Below are 15,416 nucleotides of genomic sequence, written 5' to 3'. Positions count from 1 at the left end.
CAATCAAACTCCCAACCCCTCCGCACCCCGCGTCTGTACACGCAGAAACTGTGGGGCCGTCCTACCAGCTGCCAATATCTATCCCTATGTGCAATGTGCGGCGTGTAAGGAGCATGGAAGAGCTATGAATGCAGGCGTCAGGGAAAGGAAACGGAAGAGGTTGGACGAGGAGCAACAGCAGGATGTGAAGGTGAACGAAGGAATCCAGACTACTGTTGCGTGTGAGAACGAGGCCATGGTAAGTTCTTCCCTACTGTCTAGGGAATGTGGATATGTGAGCCGACACCACACAACCGTAGAATATCGACCCAGGTACTTCCAACGCACAAACGCCCTCCAGTTCGCTCATTCCCACCAGCATAACCACAACCAAACCGGGAGTCGATGCCTCTCAGGATACATCTTCAAAACGTATCTGTTCGCGACGTTGCTGTGGCAATACTCTTCCAGATCTTGCGAGCTACCATTACATCCAATGTGCATCTTGTCGGGAGCAGGGAAGACTTGACGCTCGGGCATATTCCGAACGGCAGCGGGAAAAAATGAGGGGTGGAAGTATTAATGTGGAGGACGAAGAGCCCAACAACCTTGAAGGATCGCGGAGCGGTTCTGAGTCTGTCGTGCGTTTTCTCTGGTCTGACATTTTGCCTGATATTGAACACCATGTCCTGGTAGATGGAAAACGCAACCTCCAGTGCAGGACCTTCGCAACCCTCTTCTCCCTTCTCGACCATCTCGCCAGTCACACCAACATCAGGAATCGGTCATTTGAGCTCCGCCTCAACCGAACGGCGCTGTACACGAATAGGCTGTGGCGTTATTCTCCCCCCTCTATCAGTGTACAAATACGTGCAGTGTGCGAATTGCAAGGAGAAACAGGGTATGGCGTACAAGAAATGGCAGGAGAAGAAGCGATTGAGGGAGCGGGAGGCTTCCGGCGAGTCTGTCGTGCGTTTTCTCTGTTTTTTTCTTTCGCCTGATAGTGAACCTGATATTCTGGTAGATGGAAAATGTACCCTCCGACGCAGGACCTTCGAAACCTTCCTCTCCCTTCCCGATCATCTCGCCAGTCACACCAACATCAGCAACCGATAGTTTGAGCTCCGCCTTGACCCAACGGCGCTGTACACGAATAGGATGCGGTGTTATTCTTCCCCCTCTGTCAGCGTACAACTACGTGCAGTGCGAGGAGTGCAAGGAGAAACAACGGATCGCGACCAAGAAATGGCAGGAGAAGAAGAAATTAAGGGAGCGGGAGGCTTTTAGTGGGCAATCATCTTCTGCGGTAAGTTTTCTGCTCGGGACATCGAATGAATGTGTTGCTAATGCGCATGGTTGACAGAATATGAATGCGGCGAAGTTAAGCACGATGAGGAGTCCCGATGGGACCGTGCAAGACCCAATGACTACTACTTCGGAGCCTAAGTACTCATTCAAGGTGGGTCTTGTCTCTCCTTGTGGCCCTTCTGAAACATAAATTATCTTCATCCATGCCCACCTGAAATTCGTCGTGGATGTCGTGAGGTAAGGACTGATACCGTTCTTTACCACAGATCACGTCTCCGTCAACGTCGAGCACAGCGCCAACGATCCATGCCGACCTATCCTGTCTTCTCGACGACCTCCGGACGCGCCTCAAACAACCGCCGTCTTCGGCTGACGATTCTGCTGAACCATTCGTCTTCCACGCATCCTTCCCCCGCATTATCACAGAGCATATATTCCTTCTAGCCGCGACTCGCGACATCATGAACCGAATCGGCTCTGTTACCGGACATGAGTATGTTCGGTATGTCTACTACATAAAACAACTTGAAACCCTACTTCGGGTTGTTCTCCCTCGATGTTTCTCGTACTCATCACCATATACATGGAAAACAGGTACGGCGGCACGTCTACGTCTCGGAGGAACAACAGCTTCGGACTTCGATCGTATTATCGTTGCTCTCTCGAACAGAAAGCTCAACGATCCTCTGCTACATCGCCCTCGAAAACGGCATCTCACTCTTGCGGCACGAATGTCGTGGTGTCGTGTACGTCTCAACCTGGTCCAGGTAACAGTAGACCCCACGAATCCAACTTAGTGTCTGCACGAGATCCTCAGATGGAGAAGACGTCTACAGACGTGCCAAGAGAGGAGAGTATACCGAACGAAGATCGAAAGGAGGAGATTGGTGTGGTTACGGTAGAAGGGGTCCAGGAGAAGTCTACGACGGTTGCTGGCGAGAAAGCTATGGTAGAGATGGAGGCGGAGGAGGCGGAGGACGCCAGGGTGGCGGAGGTCGAGGAGACTCCGAAACTATACACGATTACGATTCGACTTTCGATGGCTCGACCTCAAGACCACACATCTTGGTCATCTGCGGATAGGTTTTCAGGTCGTTCGGCTACCACGGACACCGGGGCGTTCGAAGGAGAGCAGCATGAGATGAGTATTAGTAGCGTGGATGGTGGGATGATTGCAGGATCTGAGAATGACGAGAGTCGTTATATACGCATGAAGACGGAGGATATAGAGGACGAAGACGAAGTGGGGCGTATGGTGATCGAATCCTCGGCGAGGTCCGATGTGCCAGACGGTTCGATGTCTGGCACGGCGACGGACGTGGATGTGGACGTTGACGTTGACGCGAAGATGCCAAGTTCAGAGGAGGTGGACTTCGATAAATTGGTGTTGTTGTATCCTGAGGATGAACCTCGACCCGAATGGTAAGTACGCCTCATCTATTGTTAGACTGTTGTATGCATGAAAGCTGAGTCTTCGTCGCAGATCTAGTGTACTCCAGACACGGTCCGTACCCGTATGGGCGAACTCTCTTGGACGTGATTCCCCTAACCTACATACGTATATAGGACTACTAATCGTCTTTTTAATCGCATGTTATGCGGCGGCCTATCGAAACCTCATTTCTTACCTACTCTAAGCCCTTCCGCCCATATATTCCTACATTATTCGCTCTTTACTGCTTAGATGTAATTGCATTCCTCGCCGTTAGGCTGCCCTAATACACACGTTATGAAGTACAAAGTCAAGCCCAAGTCGCAGCCAGTGTGCTACTCCCCGCCATAGATAGAAATCCAGAAATCTCTGTCCACTCATCCACTGTGAATTCCCGCCCCCGTAGCCCTCTTCTTATTGCCCATCGGAGTCGCCTGCAATTGTTCACGTTTACGCTCGTTCTGCATCGTCTCTTCACTGATCCACTGCCACTCAAGGCGATCCATGTACGGCCGACCTTCCTCCCAATCACTATCCGGCATATCTAGGAATGTCTTGAATATCGCGATGACCTCGTTGGAGGTGCTGAGCGCCGCTCTTGCTCGTTTTTTGTCCTTGTTGTAGCGATCCCACTGCACCTGCACGTCCTTCCTATACACGGCATGCACAGTATCCAGTGGCTCCGGGCGACTAGTGTAGCGCTTGACGAATATGGATCGAAGACTGTTGATGATGCCGGCAAGGGCGACGGGAAAGGACTCCGTGACGATCTTGGGCGGTAGGGTCCAGCCACTGCCCCTAAGGAATGACCCTTTGCCTCGTCCACCGCAATGAACACCTTCAACGATATCCGATTGGTTAAAGATCTCCTCCATCTCAAGGGCGAGAAAGTCCTCGTTCAGTGAGCTTTCTTGGTACCGGAAAATTACATAGACGAGGACATAGAGACATGATTCGAGGTCGTCAGCGCGCTTGTGATTCTTGGCAGCGTTCTTGAGTAGACGGCCAGATATGAATTGCCAGGTTCCCTATGAGACAGAAGTTGAGTATAGAATGCGAGGCTTAGACATGTAAAGATGGTTAATTAATGGACGCACCGAGTGGCATAATCGTCGACGACATAGAGGGGTAAGCGCCGGGAACCGGTATCCGTCGTCAAAGCGTGGCGGTTTGGAGGAAGAGGAGCGCGATGTGAGCGTCGTTACGAAGTGACCTGCAGGGGAAGCGGAGGACGATGAATCGGGCTTGAGACAGTTCCTGATATCGATTTCGTCTTGCTCGTCCTCGAGGGTGTTTCCAGGTCTCGTCACCTGTCTGGCAGCTTCCCAGTCGACCAGCAGTTTGTGCACGTCTTTGTCGGTAATTATATTCCCACACTGGTTGAGACCACGGAAAAACCAGCGGAATCCCAGAACAGCCTGACGATGAGATAGAAGAGGAAGGCCGAGGGCGTACTGAAGGTACACCCAAAGGGACCAGACCAAAGAGGCGTAGAGGGACATACTATAGCTAGCGAAAGTGCGGTAGTTTGTGTGTCCAAGTCAAAAGGCAACTCGCGTGCCTGTGTCTGATGTGTCTGCGTTTGGGCGCTGATGTTGCGAACGAAGGAATTCGGCATCTGGGGGGCATGTTCGATCGAACATGGGGCCCTCGGCAAGTGCCGGCGCCTAGTTGGTGGAGCCATTTTATTTAGTACATTTTTATTTAGGCGTTCGTCTAGGAGCCCTTGACTTTTCCTGACTTTTCTCAGCATACGCGCAGGTAAATACGTAGAGTACTCCGAGAAATCTAGCACCCAGTATTTTGTCTACTTATATTTCAAAGTCTTGAACAAACGGGCTTTGATCAATGAAAGCATGCACGGGCTCTCTCAAGGTTGACGCGACCGAGTCACCGAATCAAACGACTCGTCGAAAGCAGTGCCACAGTGTGCAGCACCGTATTTTTCTCCAGAAGAAACCTTAAAAACAACACTGTACACAGACACAGTAGATAACAATATGAGCGTAGTATGAAAAGAATAGATCGACGGAAGCAAAATCTACTAGGGTGGGCTAGGGCGGGTCGTATAGGGAGATTGTCCATATGAAACACCTGAACCAGCTTTACAATCGACCAGTTCAAGAGGTGCTTATCCCAGCACTAGCTGCTGGCGCGAGGTTGAACATAACACGAAATCCTTCCTTTGAACCGGCTCTTCCATGATTGTTCGTGCCTATGGCCCTATAATCAATAAGACGACATGATAGATGACTAGCACGTAAAACATACTGAGGCGATTTGTATGGGAGCAACGTAACGCGTAACGCGCCCTCCGTTCCGTTGCCAGAACAGCGTTACGTGACGCATAACAAGGGCTCCGTTGCTACGAAAAAGGCGTTATTTAATGATTTTTTGGGGCGCCTACGGCGCCACACCACCTGTGGTTGCAATCGTAACGCACCATCCAGAGGCCGTTGCTATTCTCCGGACCGTAACGCTTGACCTCGTCGTTGCTCCCATACAAATTGCTTCAGTACATCTCCATGATATGCTCTATCGGGTTTTGGCCCCGGCCTTTTTCAGGGCCTGAGCTTGAGCCGCTTCTCGCTGGTACCGAGCGTTGATCAGGTGAAAGCTAAGCTTCGGCCGAATACTGTACCACTCTGGAAAAAGTCGGGTTATTACTGTTTGTGCGATGACGAAGCGTAGGTTCAGAAGCCGCGTACCTTCATCCGTTAGAGGCTCTACTGATCTCACACATTCGATGTCTTGAAATTCATCGGTAAGGAACTCCCAAGAGTGGAAGCCTTCGCCTTCAAAGTGAGATTGTATGCTGCCCAAAAGGACGTGTCACAAAGAGACTAGCACTATGACATCTGAAAGGATACTGACGTTTTGAGTCTGGCATACCGAAGCTCGTAAAATTGCATAAACCACTTTCTCATGCGATCATCCATCTTCACACAAATCAAAGATTAGCACTTCGACCTGCGTAATGACTAGAAGGGCAAAACAATTATAGGAGGACTTACTTCATTCATGAGCTCAACGGCCTTTTGCCTCTCGCTGATAAACCGCTCTAAGGCACCGTTCGATCCTCTCCTCCTCGTCATGACATCTTGTGTGTATTGGAAGAGGAGGGCGGTAGTCTTGTCTAGCTCTTTGGGCTGGTACAAGTCTTGGTCTCTAACACACATTACTATCAAAGGAGGAATATATCTTCAGTTATGAGCGAGACTACAACAGCAATTAGAGCGCACTGGTCCTAGAAGCCGATATCTGGCGACTGTGTACGATTAAATCCCATACAATATTCTCAGTGTTACTTTTATTCGTCCCATAATCTTCCTGAGCGATGAGGCTAAATCATGAAGGAGTGCAGAGATGAGCATGTCTCTAGGAATGTGAGAGGGTCCAGACTAACCATGTGCGCCGGCACTTTGCACATAAGCGTGATAAAAATGCCCAGCAAGGATTTTCACGGGTTGTTCGGCCACAGTTCTTGTAGGACAAAAGCAGTCAGCGGCAAAGATCACTATCATCAAACGGCGAAATGGAGCTCACAGAACAGATTTCATCGTAGGCCAGAGACGCCCACAAGGGCTCAGAGACACAGGCAGGCGGATCTGGGATAGGAGGCGATACTTGTTGCCTCGCATTTTTCCAAATAGTCACACTCGAACGCGACATGAGGATGTCGCGCACGCGTTTACAGGTGCGAGCAAGGCTCAACATCTCTCCTGGCGTCCCCCACCCGCAGATCTATCATATTGGCCGAATGTCGATGCGATATATGTAAGCCGCCGTGATCAAGAGATGGTCGAAGAGCTTACCTCATAAACTATGTCGGCGGGTGCAGTCGACAGATTGGCGTTCGCAACATCTGAAGCTTGTATGTCTCCTTCATCGTCGTTTTCTTCATGAACGCTGGCCGCGGTTGTATCTGTTGTAGGCCTATTGATCCCACGGTGCTCAACATGAAGTTCTCCTGGAGAGGAAAGTCATGGCATTAGTATATTCGGTCATAAATGAGATTTCATACGGAGACGAAACACACCAGAAGTTGAACGAATATTCGATTCGGAGACTACATCAAAAGTAGAGCTGGTCTTCGATTTCGGGGTACCGGGATTGGTGACAGTGGATGGTCCGATATCGCTATTTACATCTGGAGCTGGCGCAGGTTTAGGCCAGTTCTGAGGACGTTCTCCTGGAGAGGAAAGTTATGGTATTAGTATGTTCGGTTGTCAAATGAGATCTGGTACGGAGACGAGACGCACCAGAAGGTGATCGGTTTCTTTTCCTTCCCAAACGAATATTCGCTTCATAGACTGCATCGAAATGACCAGCGCTGGGGTCCAAGTCCCGCCGGGTCCTGGAACCGGCAACAGTGGATGTGCTGGCGTCGTTGTTTGGAGCTGAGGCAGGTCTACGAGAGTCGTCAGGACATTCTCCTGGAAAGGAAAGTTATGGTATTAGTGTCTTTGGTCATCAATGAGATCCTATACGGAGACGAAACGCACCAAAAGTTGAACGTCGTGTTTCCCTTCTCACACGACTATTCGCTTCATGGACGTCTTCAAGGGCAGTGCTAGACTTCGATTTCGGGGTACTAGGTCCGACGACAGTGGATACTCCGGTATCGCTGTTTTCGTCTGAAGCTGAGGCAGGTTTATGATATTTGTGAGGACGTTCTCCTGGAGAGGAAAGTTATGGTATTAGTATGTTCGGTTATCGATGAGATTGAGCACGGAAACGAAACGCACCAGAAGTTGAACGACCTCTCTTTCTCCGATTAGGAGTATTCAATGCGTAAACGGCCTCAACATCTGTGCTACGGTTCATGTTCGGGCTACTCGGACTGGCACAAGTAGATGTGCCAATGTTGCTGTTCGTGTCCGGGTCCGGATCTAGACGAGGCGACCTCGTCGAACGAGTTTTGCTTTCAGACATTGGGCAGTGAGTAGTTGTGAAATGGTTTGTGAGATCTAGTTTGATGCGAGATGGTGGTTGAGAGCAAGAGCGTTAGCCGAGGTCAAAGCAAGTTGAGGCGCGACGCGCCAAACAACGAGTCAACAAAAATCCTGACACGGTGGCGCCGGGTGGCGTGGGAGTCTGTGGCGCAAATTGAAATCGGAACGCATAGCTCAAAAGATGACTTCCGTCAAGCCATACTGCCAATTTTGGAGGCGCAAAGTGCACATGGTACCAAGCCGATAACACCTTCGACTCACTACTTAAGACCCGTTACCTTGCTATGGCCTCCGGGGACAATTGGAGCCACAACAGACCATCGGATCTAGCGCCACACGCACAGTGAATGAAATATTTCGTCGATTCTGAATCCACAGGGATAGGTGGTACCTCACCTGAAGACGCGATACGGTATGGTCGACCCCGCTGCAACCTCAACTTCATAAGCCTGTGCGAACTGATTGGATACAGCCTACAGGGCGCGAAAGTCAGCACTTTAAGAGAATTCAGAGACTGTAGTGCGAATGGGGAATGGTAGGCCCGGAAGTGTGAGGTAAAATAGACAGCATACGAAGTGTTCGCCGTATTGACGTGACCCAATGATATAGCCCGTGAATATTTATGTTCCCTGTCAGCGCTGCTAGAACTGAAGCAAAAGGGTCAATTGCGTAAATGTCGGGGCCCGCCTCTTACCTTCATCTTCTTCCCATGCTCTTTCTCACAATTTATAGTTTGTTCAGCCTCATTCTCTGTATTATATACTCAGTTATCGCCCATCGGTCACAACGGTACATATCACGAAGCCTACGGAGTCAACATTCTGATTCATGTTCCCAGTCGGATGAACTAGGTACAGCCCACAATCTACACATAAAATGACTGCTCACGAGCATTTTCACTCGACAAATACGGAGAAAATCCCACCAAACTCAAGCTATGTCGCGGGCAGAGAATCCAGTGGAAAGGTTTCGGATCCGTCCACTCCAATTAGTAAGGAGCGCAGACAGTCCTCGGAAAGCCCCAGGCTTTAAGTTTGTATGAGCCGTGCGATAATAGCCTTTCCTGAAGACAGGCTATGTCTGTACGATAACATGGGTATCAGCCGGCGTGAAGCCGAAACACAAATCTCCCGGTGTAGATAGATTGTGCGACATCACCAACGTCTGGACCCTCCACGGATACTTAGATCGATGAAAGTCGGGGAATACGAGCTCCAGATAAGTAGATGCAACCTCTTGCAATGCCTGAGATATCATAGTCAAAGCCTTACGGGAGGGATATCGTCGAGGGCGCAAGCAGGACCAGGCGTTTAGACAAGCCTGGAGTGGGGTATAGTACATACGAGCGGGGGAAAAGTGATTGACGGTGTTCGTTCGTCATATGAACTAAAGTTCTAGCTCCTGGAGTCTTGGGACAGAGTACGAGGACGACGGGAAAGACAAGTAAAGAGCACTGGTAGGTGGACTATGTAGCTTGATACATACCCAGAGCTTTCGCTAAACAGACCTATATTATCAAGTTAAACGAACGAGCACGGAGATGAAGTATTCACACCTTTCTATCTAAGTATACATCAATCAAAGGCCGGGTATGCTCAGTCCCTACGCATACCGCAATGTAAGCCTCAGCGACTCCTTTGAAGGCTATTGACGAAAACGCCGATTCCCGTTCCTTGCCCTTCGCTCAGGATTCAAGCTCAAGTCCTGTGTACATGTAGTTATTAGTGATCAAGAATCCGAACGGAAGTTGAAAGGCGAAGTACATACTGAAAGTCCCGTTCTCGTGGTCCAGGTATGAGAACCATCCATGAAGGAGACGTCCCTCCTGCGCCGATATATCAATAGAAACCCACACCGAGGCAATAAGCTATGTAAGTGTGCATCAGCTCGCGCCTCGAGGCGCTTTCTGCGAGCACACACAATATACTGTAATTACTTATCTAGCAGCCAGAGCAACGTAAGCACTGCGGGAAGTAAATCCTGTACCAAGTACAGGGAAATCCAGTGGTGGCCCGCAAAGTACCGGATTGTCCTGTATAAGTGTCACCGCCCAAAAGTACCGGATTTTCCTGTATTTCATGTTCTACCTGAGAAATGCCTCGTACCCATGATGAATCAATGTAAAGAGTATTGTTGCGACCAATTCTACCTTTCCTCATGTACCAGCACCGATTCCAATCACTGCTGCCATTTGTAGCGAGATCACCGGAAAATCCAGTACTCCTGTAGTAAACACTGGATTCCTGCTACCATGAGGGCACAGTTATATTATGTGAGTCAATTAGCGTGTATTAAATCAGCCTAACTCTTGTCTCCATGGGTGTTAATTTGTAAGAGTCATCCACAAGGCCGTTAGCGGATGATATATACTTTGCTAGTATTCCGAGTCCAGCAATTCTCAAGTACTTATTTGGAAGACACTACTGCTCCATGTGGTTCCATACTATCATATAGAGCTACCAGCCACTGAGAAGCTCATAAGAAGAAAGTTTGATGTGCTCGAATGGTCGCACAAAGTCGCAGAGAATATGTGCAGTTCACAGATTGCTGCAAAGGAAGGCGCCACATCGCCTCGCACGGGGTGGCGAGCGCTGTTCGGAAATTGCCGCTACGATGACGCGTTTGTTGTTCCGTGTTTTGGCTTGGTTCATCACTTCCTTCCAACCTCTTCCAACGGCCTCGTCGACCTCGATGCTGCTCGGCCCTCTATTTCGTTCACGCTATGGTCATTCATGATTTCAACACACACGTTCTGGGTACATCTGAGCTAGTTTTCCTTCGAAATCTCTTTCCCCTGCCATGGCCGGTATGGCTCGGACTGTGTCGAACACTATGCTGCCAGTGTTCGGCTTTCTCTCTGGAAAACCACTGTCAACTCTCACATTCTACACATAGAGTCCGTTCGGAAGTGAAGCCAAAGGAAGCAGATAGGTACGTGCTCAGTTTCTTTTCAATGCTCTGACCATAGGACATGTGGATGCAGCGGGTGGTGCGTCGCTCGCGGGGGTGCAGAGCAAGATGAGGGGTGAGATGCTGGATACTGCGTTAGTGGCGGCAGTTGAGGTCGACCTGAATAGGCTGGTGGATATGGGTATAAACGAGAGGATAGAGTCGTTTAGTATTGAGGATAGTGATGAATTGCTGATGTACGTCGTATTGCTCTCGTCTATCCTTTCCTCGTTCATCTACTGTTCACTGCGGATATCATGCTAAATGTGGCGGCACTGGTGCGCCCTATTGCTTTGCATACCAAGGTTCCCTAATACAACCTCTCCCGGAAACCCAGGATCTCCGAGACCATACTAGATATGCTCATATTCCCCCTGTACTCTTTCCTTCTCGAAGTATACATGTAACTGACAGACTTGTTCTTCACACAGTTCACCCTCTAAAATACCACTCTCACCCAGCCAATCGACCCCTCTGGTCTCTGACCTGTTTCCGACAGCCGTAACTGGACTGCCCTTCGCCATCGGCTCCAGAGCTTTCAGCGGCGGACGAGAAATAGTACCACAACTGAGGTAGGCATGTTATCTCCTTGCCATCCATTGTCGCAGGTTCATCGTTGTGCGTGGCATCTGACAGCATTTTCTTTGCGAGTGATAGAACGCTGAGCTGTGAAGCTATATTCAGTACAGCGTCCATGTGTTTTGAGCTGTGTATGTACTTCGTAGCGTACAGTTGCTAGCAATACATGGCCGTCGTTCTGTTTCTCCCCGCTTGTTTACTATTTTGGCCTCAAATCAATGTGTGTAAAATACCGGAAACCATCGTGAAGGGTGCTGGACTGCCCTGTACAATCTCACAGGATTGTCCAGTGAAAAGTGACAAAAGTTACCGGAGAATCCAGTACTACATACAGGACAATCCGGTACTTCACTACAGGAAAATCCGGCAGTTATCCGGTACTCTGTACAGGATTGTCCTGTAACATACCTACAGGATGATCCGGTACTTTCTACCGGTGATACTTCCCGCAGTGTAAGTATATACCGTATATTTGAATACGAGATACAGATGCGACTGACTCGAAGACTCAGATTGCGAGGGACTGGGTCTGAATCTAACTTAGGGAATGCAGCACCAAGAAAAGAAGAGTGACTCCATGACTACGTAGGGCAGCGACGGAGTTTGTGCGAGACCGAGAAATAAAAGGCGTACTTAAGTGTGAGTCCGAATCCTTTCGCAGCCAGAGCGACCGACGGGACCCGAAGATTCCGAGAGATCGGGTCCAGGAAAGGATTTAGAGGCACAGAGCAAAGAAGTGTCACTCCGTTAGGGCCCAGACGAGATTGAGAAGGGCGAGTGCTGGTGGCCGATTGAGAGAGAGTGTGTGTGTGTGTGTGCGTGTGTGTGTGTGTGTTTAGAGCAGAAGAATAGATGGACGTCGAAGTGATACGCTGGACTTGTTCGGTGCTCATCATTGTGCTGAGCGGTCTCAGTCGTCCGTACGAGATTGAAAAGACCGGGTCACGACTCAGTACCACCTCGGCTATCATATACATCAAACGTTGAGAAGGGGCATTCATATACATACTTACCTGCTTCGTCAACGACAGTTTGTCCTATTCTTTCCGATTAAACCATGGCAAGTAGGGTCTAGACGACAACTCACCCATGGGCCATTATAGCGCATTCGGCGACTAGGAGACAGGCATTGTCGTCGAATTAACCACAGGATACTGTGAATCATGTCCAGTCTGAATGCGAAGCGTGGGATGCTGTAAAACAGGAAGGCAAAGAGAACAGATATGCAAACAGAGGACGCACAATCCATGTGAACGCAGAATGCAGGACAATGAGCACATACGAGTGAGGCCGTATCAAGAAGAATGACCATGACCATGGGGCCTTTCTGTCGGTATGTATGGAAGTTGCATGAAGCTGAAGTGTTGTAGTGAAAGGCCCGTTTCCGGGGCGGGAGATCCGAGTTCGTAAATGAAACCTTTCATTCTGCGCCGAAATATCAGTAGAGAATCGACTATGTATGTAGCTCTATATGTGTAAGTATCTCGATCAGCCCGCGACCCCATCCAGCACGAACCGCTTACGGACACCCGAGGACTTTTGTTTCACCGTCGACCCTTCCGGCGAGCCTAAACAATAAACAATATCTTTTGCTTCGGAGTGGCGGACGTATCGCTCATCTCAATGGGAGCTCGAAAATTCCGAGAGACTAGGCCAAAGAGATTCACAGAGTAAAGAAGAGCCAGTCCATTGGGGTATTATGTAGGGCTCAGACGGACTCTGTGTGAGTCTGAGAGAGGGTGAGGTGAGTGCTGGTGAATGATTCCGTTTGGCACAGTGAAAATTAGATGCACAGTTGAGAGCTTCAGCTGGGATCCAGATGATCATAGGAGGCTAAGAACCGACCGACTGAGTACCACCTCGCTTAGGATTGAGCGTTGAGACGGAGCATTCATTGTTATATGCTATACCATTCGACATCGATAACACTATATCCTCTATTTCCTTATAAATGATATCATGACTCGTACTTACTGTCTGGACAGTAACCGACCCACCTATTGAATAATCACCGTATTTCTAGCAGATTCTACACCTGAGCAAGAGTCGGGGGTTGTCGTCGAATCGCAAGATACCGTGGACTGTGTCCAAAAACGAGCATGGACGTAGCGCCGTTAGTCTAAGGTCAGGTAGCAATAAGCTCTATCTGGGAGAGATCGTGTGTCGATAAGCTGAACCAAGTGCATACGTAGCTCGACCCAGACCTTCAGCAGAGTGACGGTAAGTTTACGGATCTCGACCTCGGGCTTGAGATTGTCTTCGCAGGGTTCTAGCTGACGGATGTCTGTATGGCGTGCAGTCGGGTGCGGATTGACCAGTACGGCAGGTAGCTCAACAATATGAGCAGCCTGAGACCTCAAGCTAGACTAGCACTAGCTAGCAATGCGGATGGACGTCCAAGAACGTTCGTTTCGACAGTCAGAACAGAAGTCAGTGTCAAGTCAGAGTACCGTTGAGAAGACGGCGTTGAGTTGCTGTCGAAGTCAGGAGGGCGGCGGATCATCGGAGTCGCATAGTTAGAGCTTCCAACAAGTATGTAGAAGCGAGTGTAGAGAGACCCGTGGTAGAGTCGTCAAAAGGTGGGCAAGCTCTCGACGGTAGTCTAAAGCGGTGATCCTGTCTGAAGCGGTGAGTCGAGAAAACGATGTGGCACCGGAATGTGCTCCGGGTCCGGTGCGGTGCCTTGTTTGTCCATGTTTTCACTTTGTGGCGCCCCGATCCAGATTTTTCGTTCCTCTCCCTCGACGCCGTCCCCCAGTTGACCCAACCGCTCCTGCCTTTCCCCGACTCTGCTCACGCTCCCCTGAGCTCCCCTATTACACTGTGCACCGTACCGCCACACTCCCATGCTCACAAACTCTCCATCGTCAGCGGAACCGCATGCATATGCATGGTGCCTCGGTCTGCTGCAGAACCGCTTATGCTTGCAGCTTATCGGTGACGAGTGTTAGTCTCCAAGGTTCCATCATCCAGACTCCCCTTCTCTCACCGGGTGGATGTTACGAGCTGTGCTTTGTTGCTTCGTCACTTCGTTGCACAGCTGGCTATACTTGTGACTGACTACTGTAATGCGGCGTCGGCTTCTTATCTCTCTGCTAGAATGACGTCTGAGGAACGTTAGATGGGAACAGTGTAGGCTGCTGACAATAGGAATGGACGGAGCTGCAAGCCAACAGAATTCGAATCTCGAACGCATTGTGTTCCAGGAATGGAAGGGCCATGACGGTCGTGTATTGTTGCTTACGGCGCGATAAGAGAGGGCGACGAGAAGGCGAGATGGCCGAGGGATGTGTTCCGGGCTGGTGAAGTTGCGATTGAAGGCTTCTTGTTCGCACACACGGTCGCTCCTTCTGGTTCCTTGAATGACGCAGGAAGCAACATCACCGAGCTATCACCCTATTCCTGACGAACGACGATGTCAGTCCAACTCCTTTCATCCAATCCACCCTGTCTCATCTTCAACCTCAAGTCTGGCTCTCGATATGCATATGTTCTATGTTCCTCTGTGACGAGAAGAGCGGTGTTGCCTCCGCAGCTGAGCAGTGTCTTCCATACCCAGCCCTCTTCCGAGCCCGGACTCCAACCCAGCCAGATTCGCGCTTCTCGTTCCCAGCGAAAGCCCCTGTCTATTCTTACTGTTAGATTACTGCCGGCCCCGGAGGAGATCTGCGTGGCTTGCTCCTCGTGTTACTCGCTTCCCCTTGGAATCAGAACGCTGTCCTTCTATAGCCTTCTCCCTTCCGATGACGCATGCTACCTCGCATCTCGTCCGTATATAAACCTCACCACTTCCTCTTCTCCCCTCACAACCACCCATCTCTCTCGCTCCACCCCACCACCACCAACCAACACCTCCTTCAACAACACTTGCACCTAACAACACATCAACAATGTCTCAAACCCTAGGCTTCACCGCCCGCGTCATCAAGAACACCTCCGCCCGCGAAATCGTCACCCGCGACCGCGCCCGCGCACAGAAACTCCTCGCCGGCTTGCACCCACATGGGCCTGCCGCGTTTCATCAGCAGGAACTTAGGAGGCGTAGTCATCATCCGCATAAGAGGGGACATCATGTTGCGGGGTCTGGGGCCGCGAGTGGTGGGAGTGGACAGAGTGGAGGGACGGAGACGGGGACGGGTGGGGCGGCGAGCGGGGAGGATGGGGATTCGATTGATGTTACGGATGCGGGTTCGTACTTTGTTGTTATTGTGGTG

The 15,416-nt window shown here is 50.2% G+C and overlaps 3 protein-coding genes across 3 annotated transcripts; 1 reads left to right on the top strand and 2 right to left on the bottom strand.

Moving 5' to 3' along the window:
• Window positions 1-124: 124 nt before the first annotated feature.
• On the top strand, window positions 125-2,713 carry STEHIDRAFT_161626 (uncharacterized protein; the record flags this gene model as incomplete). Its single annotated transcript, XM_007309208.1, has 7 exons — window positions 125-238; window positions 300-620; window positions 676-948; window positions 1,004-1,285; window positions 1,343-1,438; window positions 1,554-1,789; window positions 1,882-2,713. The coding sequence occupies 7 exons, from the start codon at window positions 125-127 to the stop codon at window positions 2,711-2,713; spliced, it is 2,154 nt and encodes a 717-aa protein (XP_007309270.1).
• A 383-nt stretch (window positions 2,714-3,096) lies between these two features.
• Window positions 3,097-4,221, bottom strand: STEHIDRAFT_114882 (uncharacterized protein; the record flags this gene model as incomplete). The annotated part of the gene is made up of 2 exons (XM_007309207.1): window positions 3,097-3,747; window positions 3,817-4,221. The coding sequence occupies 2 exons, from the start codon at window positions 4,219-4,221 to the stop codon at window positions 3,097-3,099; spliced, it is 1,056 nt and encodes a 351-aa protein (XP_007309269.1).
• Window positions 4,222-5,254: 1,033 nt separating this feature from the next.
• Window positions 5,255-7,654, bottom strand: STEHIDRAFT_161624 (uncharacterized protein; the record flags this gene model as incomplete). Its single annotated transcript, XM_007309206.1, has 12 exons — window positions 5,255-5,364; window positions 5,428-5,534; window positions 5,594-5,658; window positions 5,734-5,900; window positions 5,962-6,062; window positions 6,126-6,202; window positions 6,266-6,463; window positions 6,535-6,689; window positions 6,759-6,911; window positions 6,982-7,155; window positions 7,225-7,398; window positions 7,468-7,654. 12 exons carry the CDS (start codon window positions 7,652-7,654, stop codon window positions 5,255-5,257), a joined length of 1,668 nt encoding a protein of 555 aa, XP_007309268.1.
• Between the last annotated feature and the right edge of the window lie 7,762 nt (window positions 7,655-15,416).

The sequence above is a fragment of the Stereum hirsutum genome, assembly GCF_000264905.1.
Source record: "Stereum hirsutum FP-91666 SS1 unplaced genomic scaffold STEHIscaffold_17, whole genome shotgun sequence".
NCBI lineage: Eukaryota > Fungi > Basidiomycota > Agaricomycetes > Russulales > Stereaceae > Stereum > Stereum hirsutum.
This window is presented reverse-complemented; position numbering and strand designations above follow the sequence as displayed.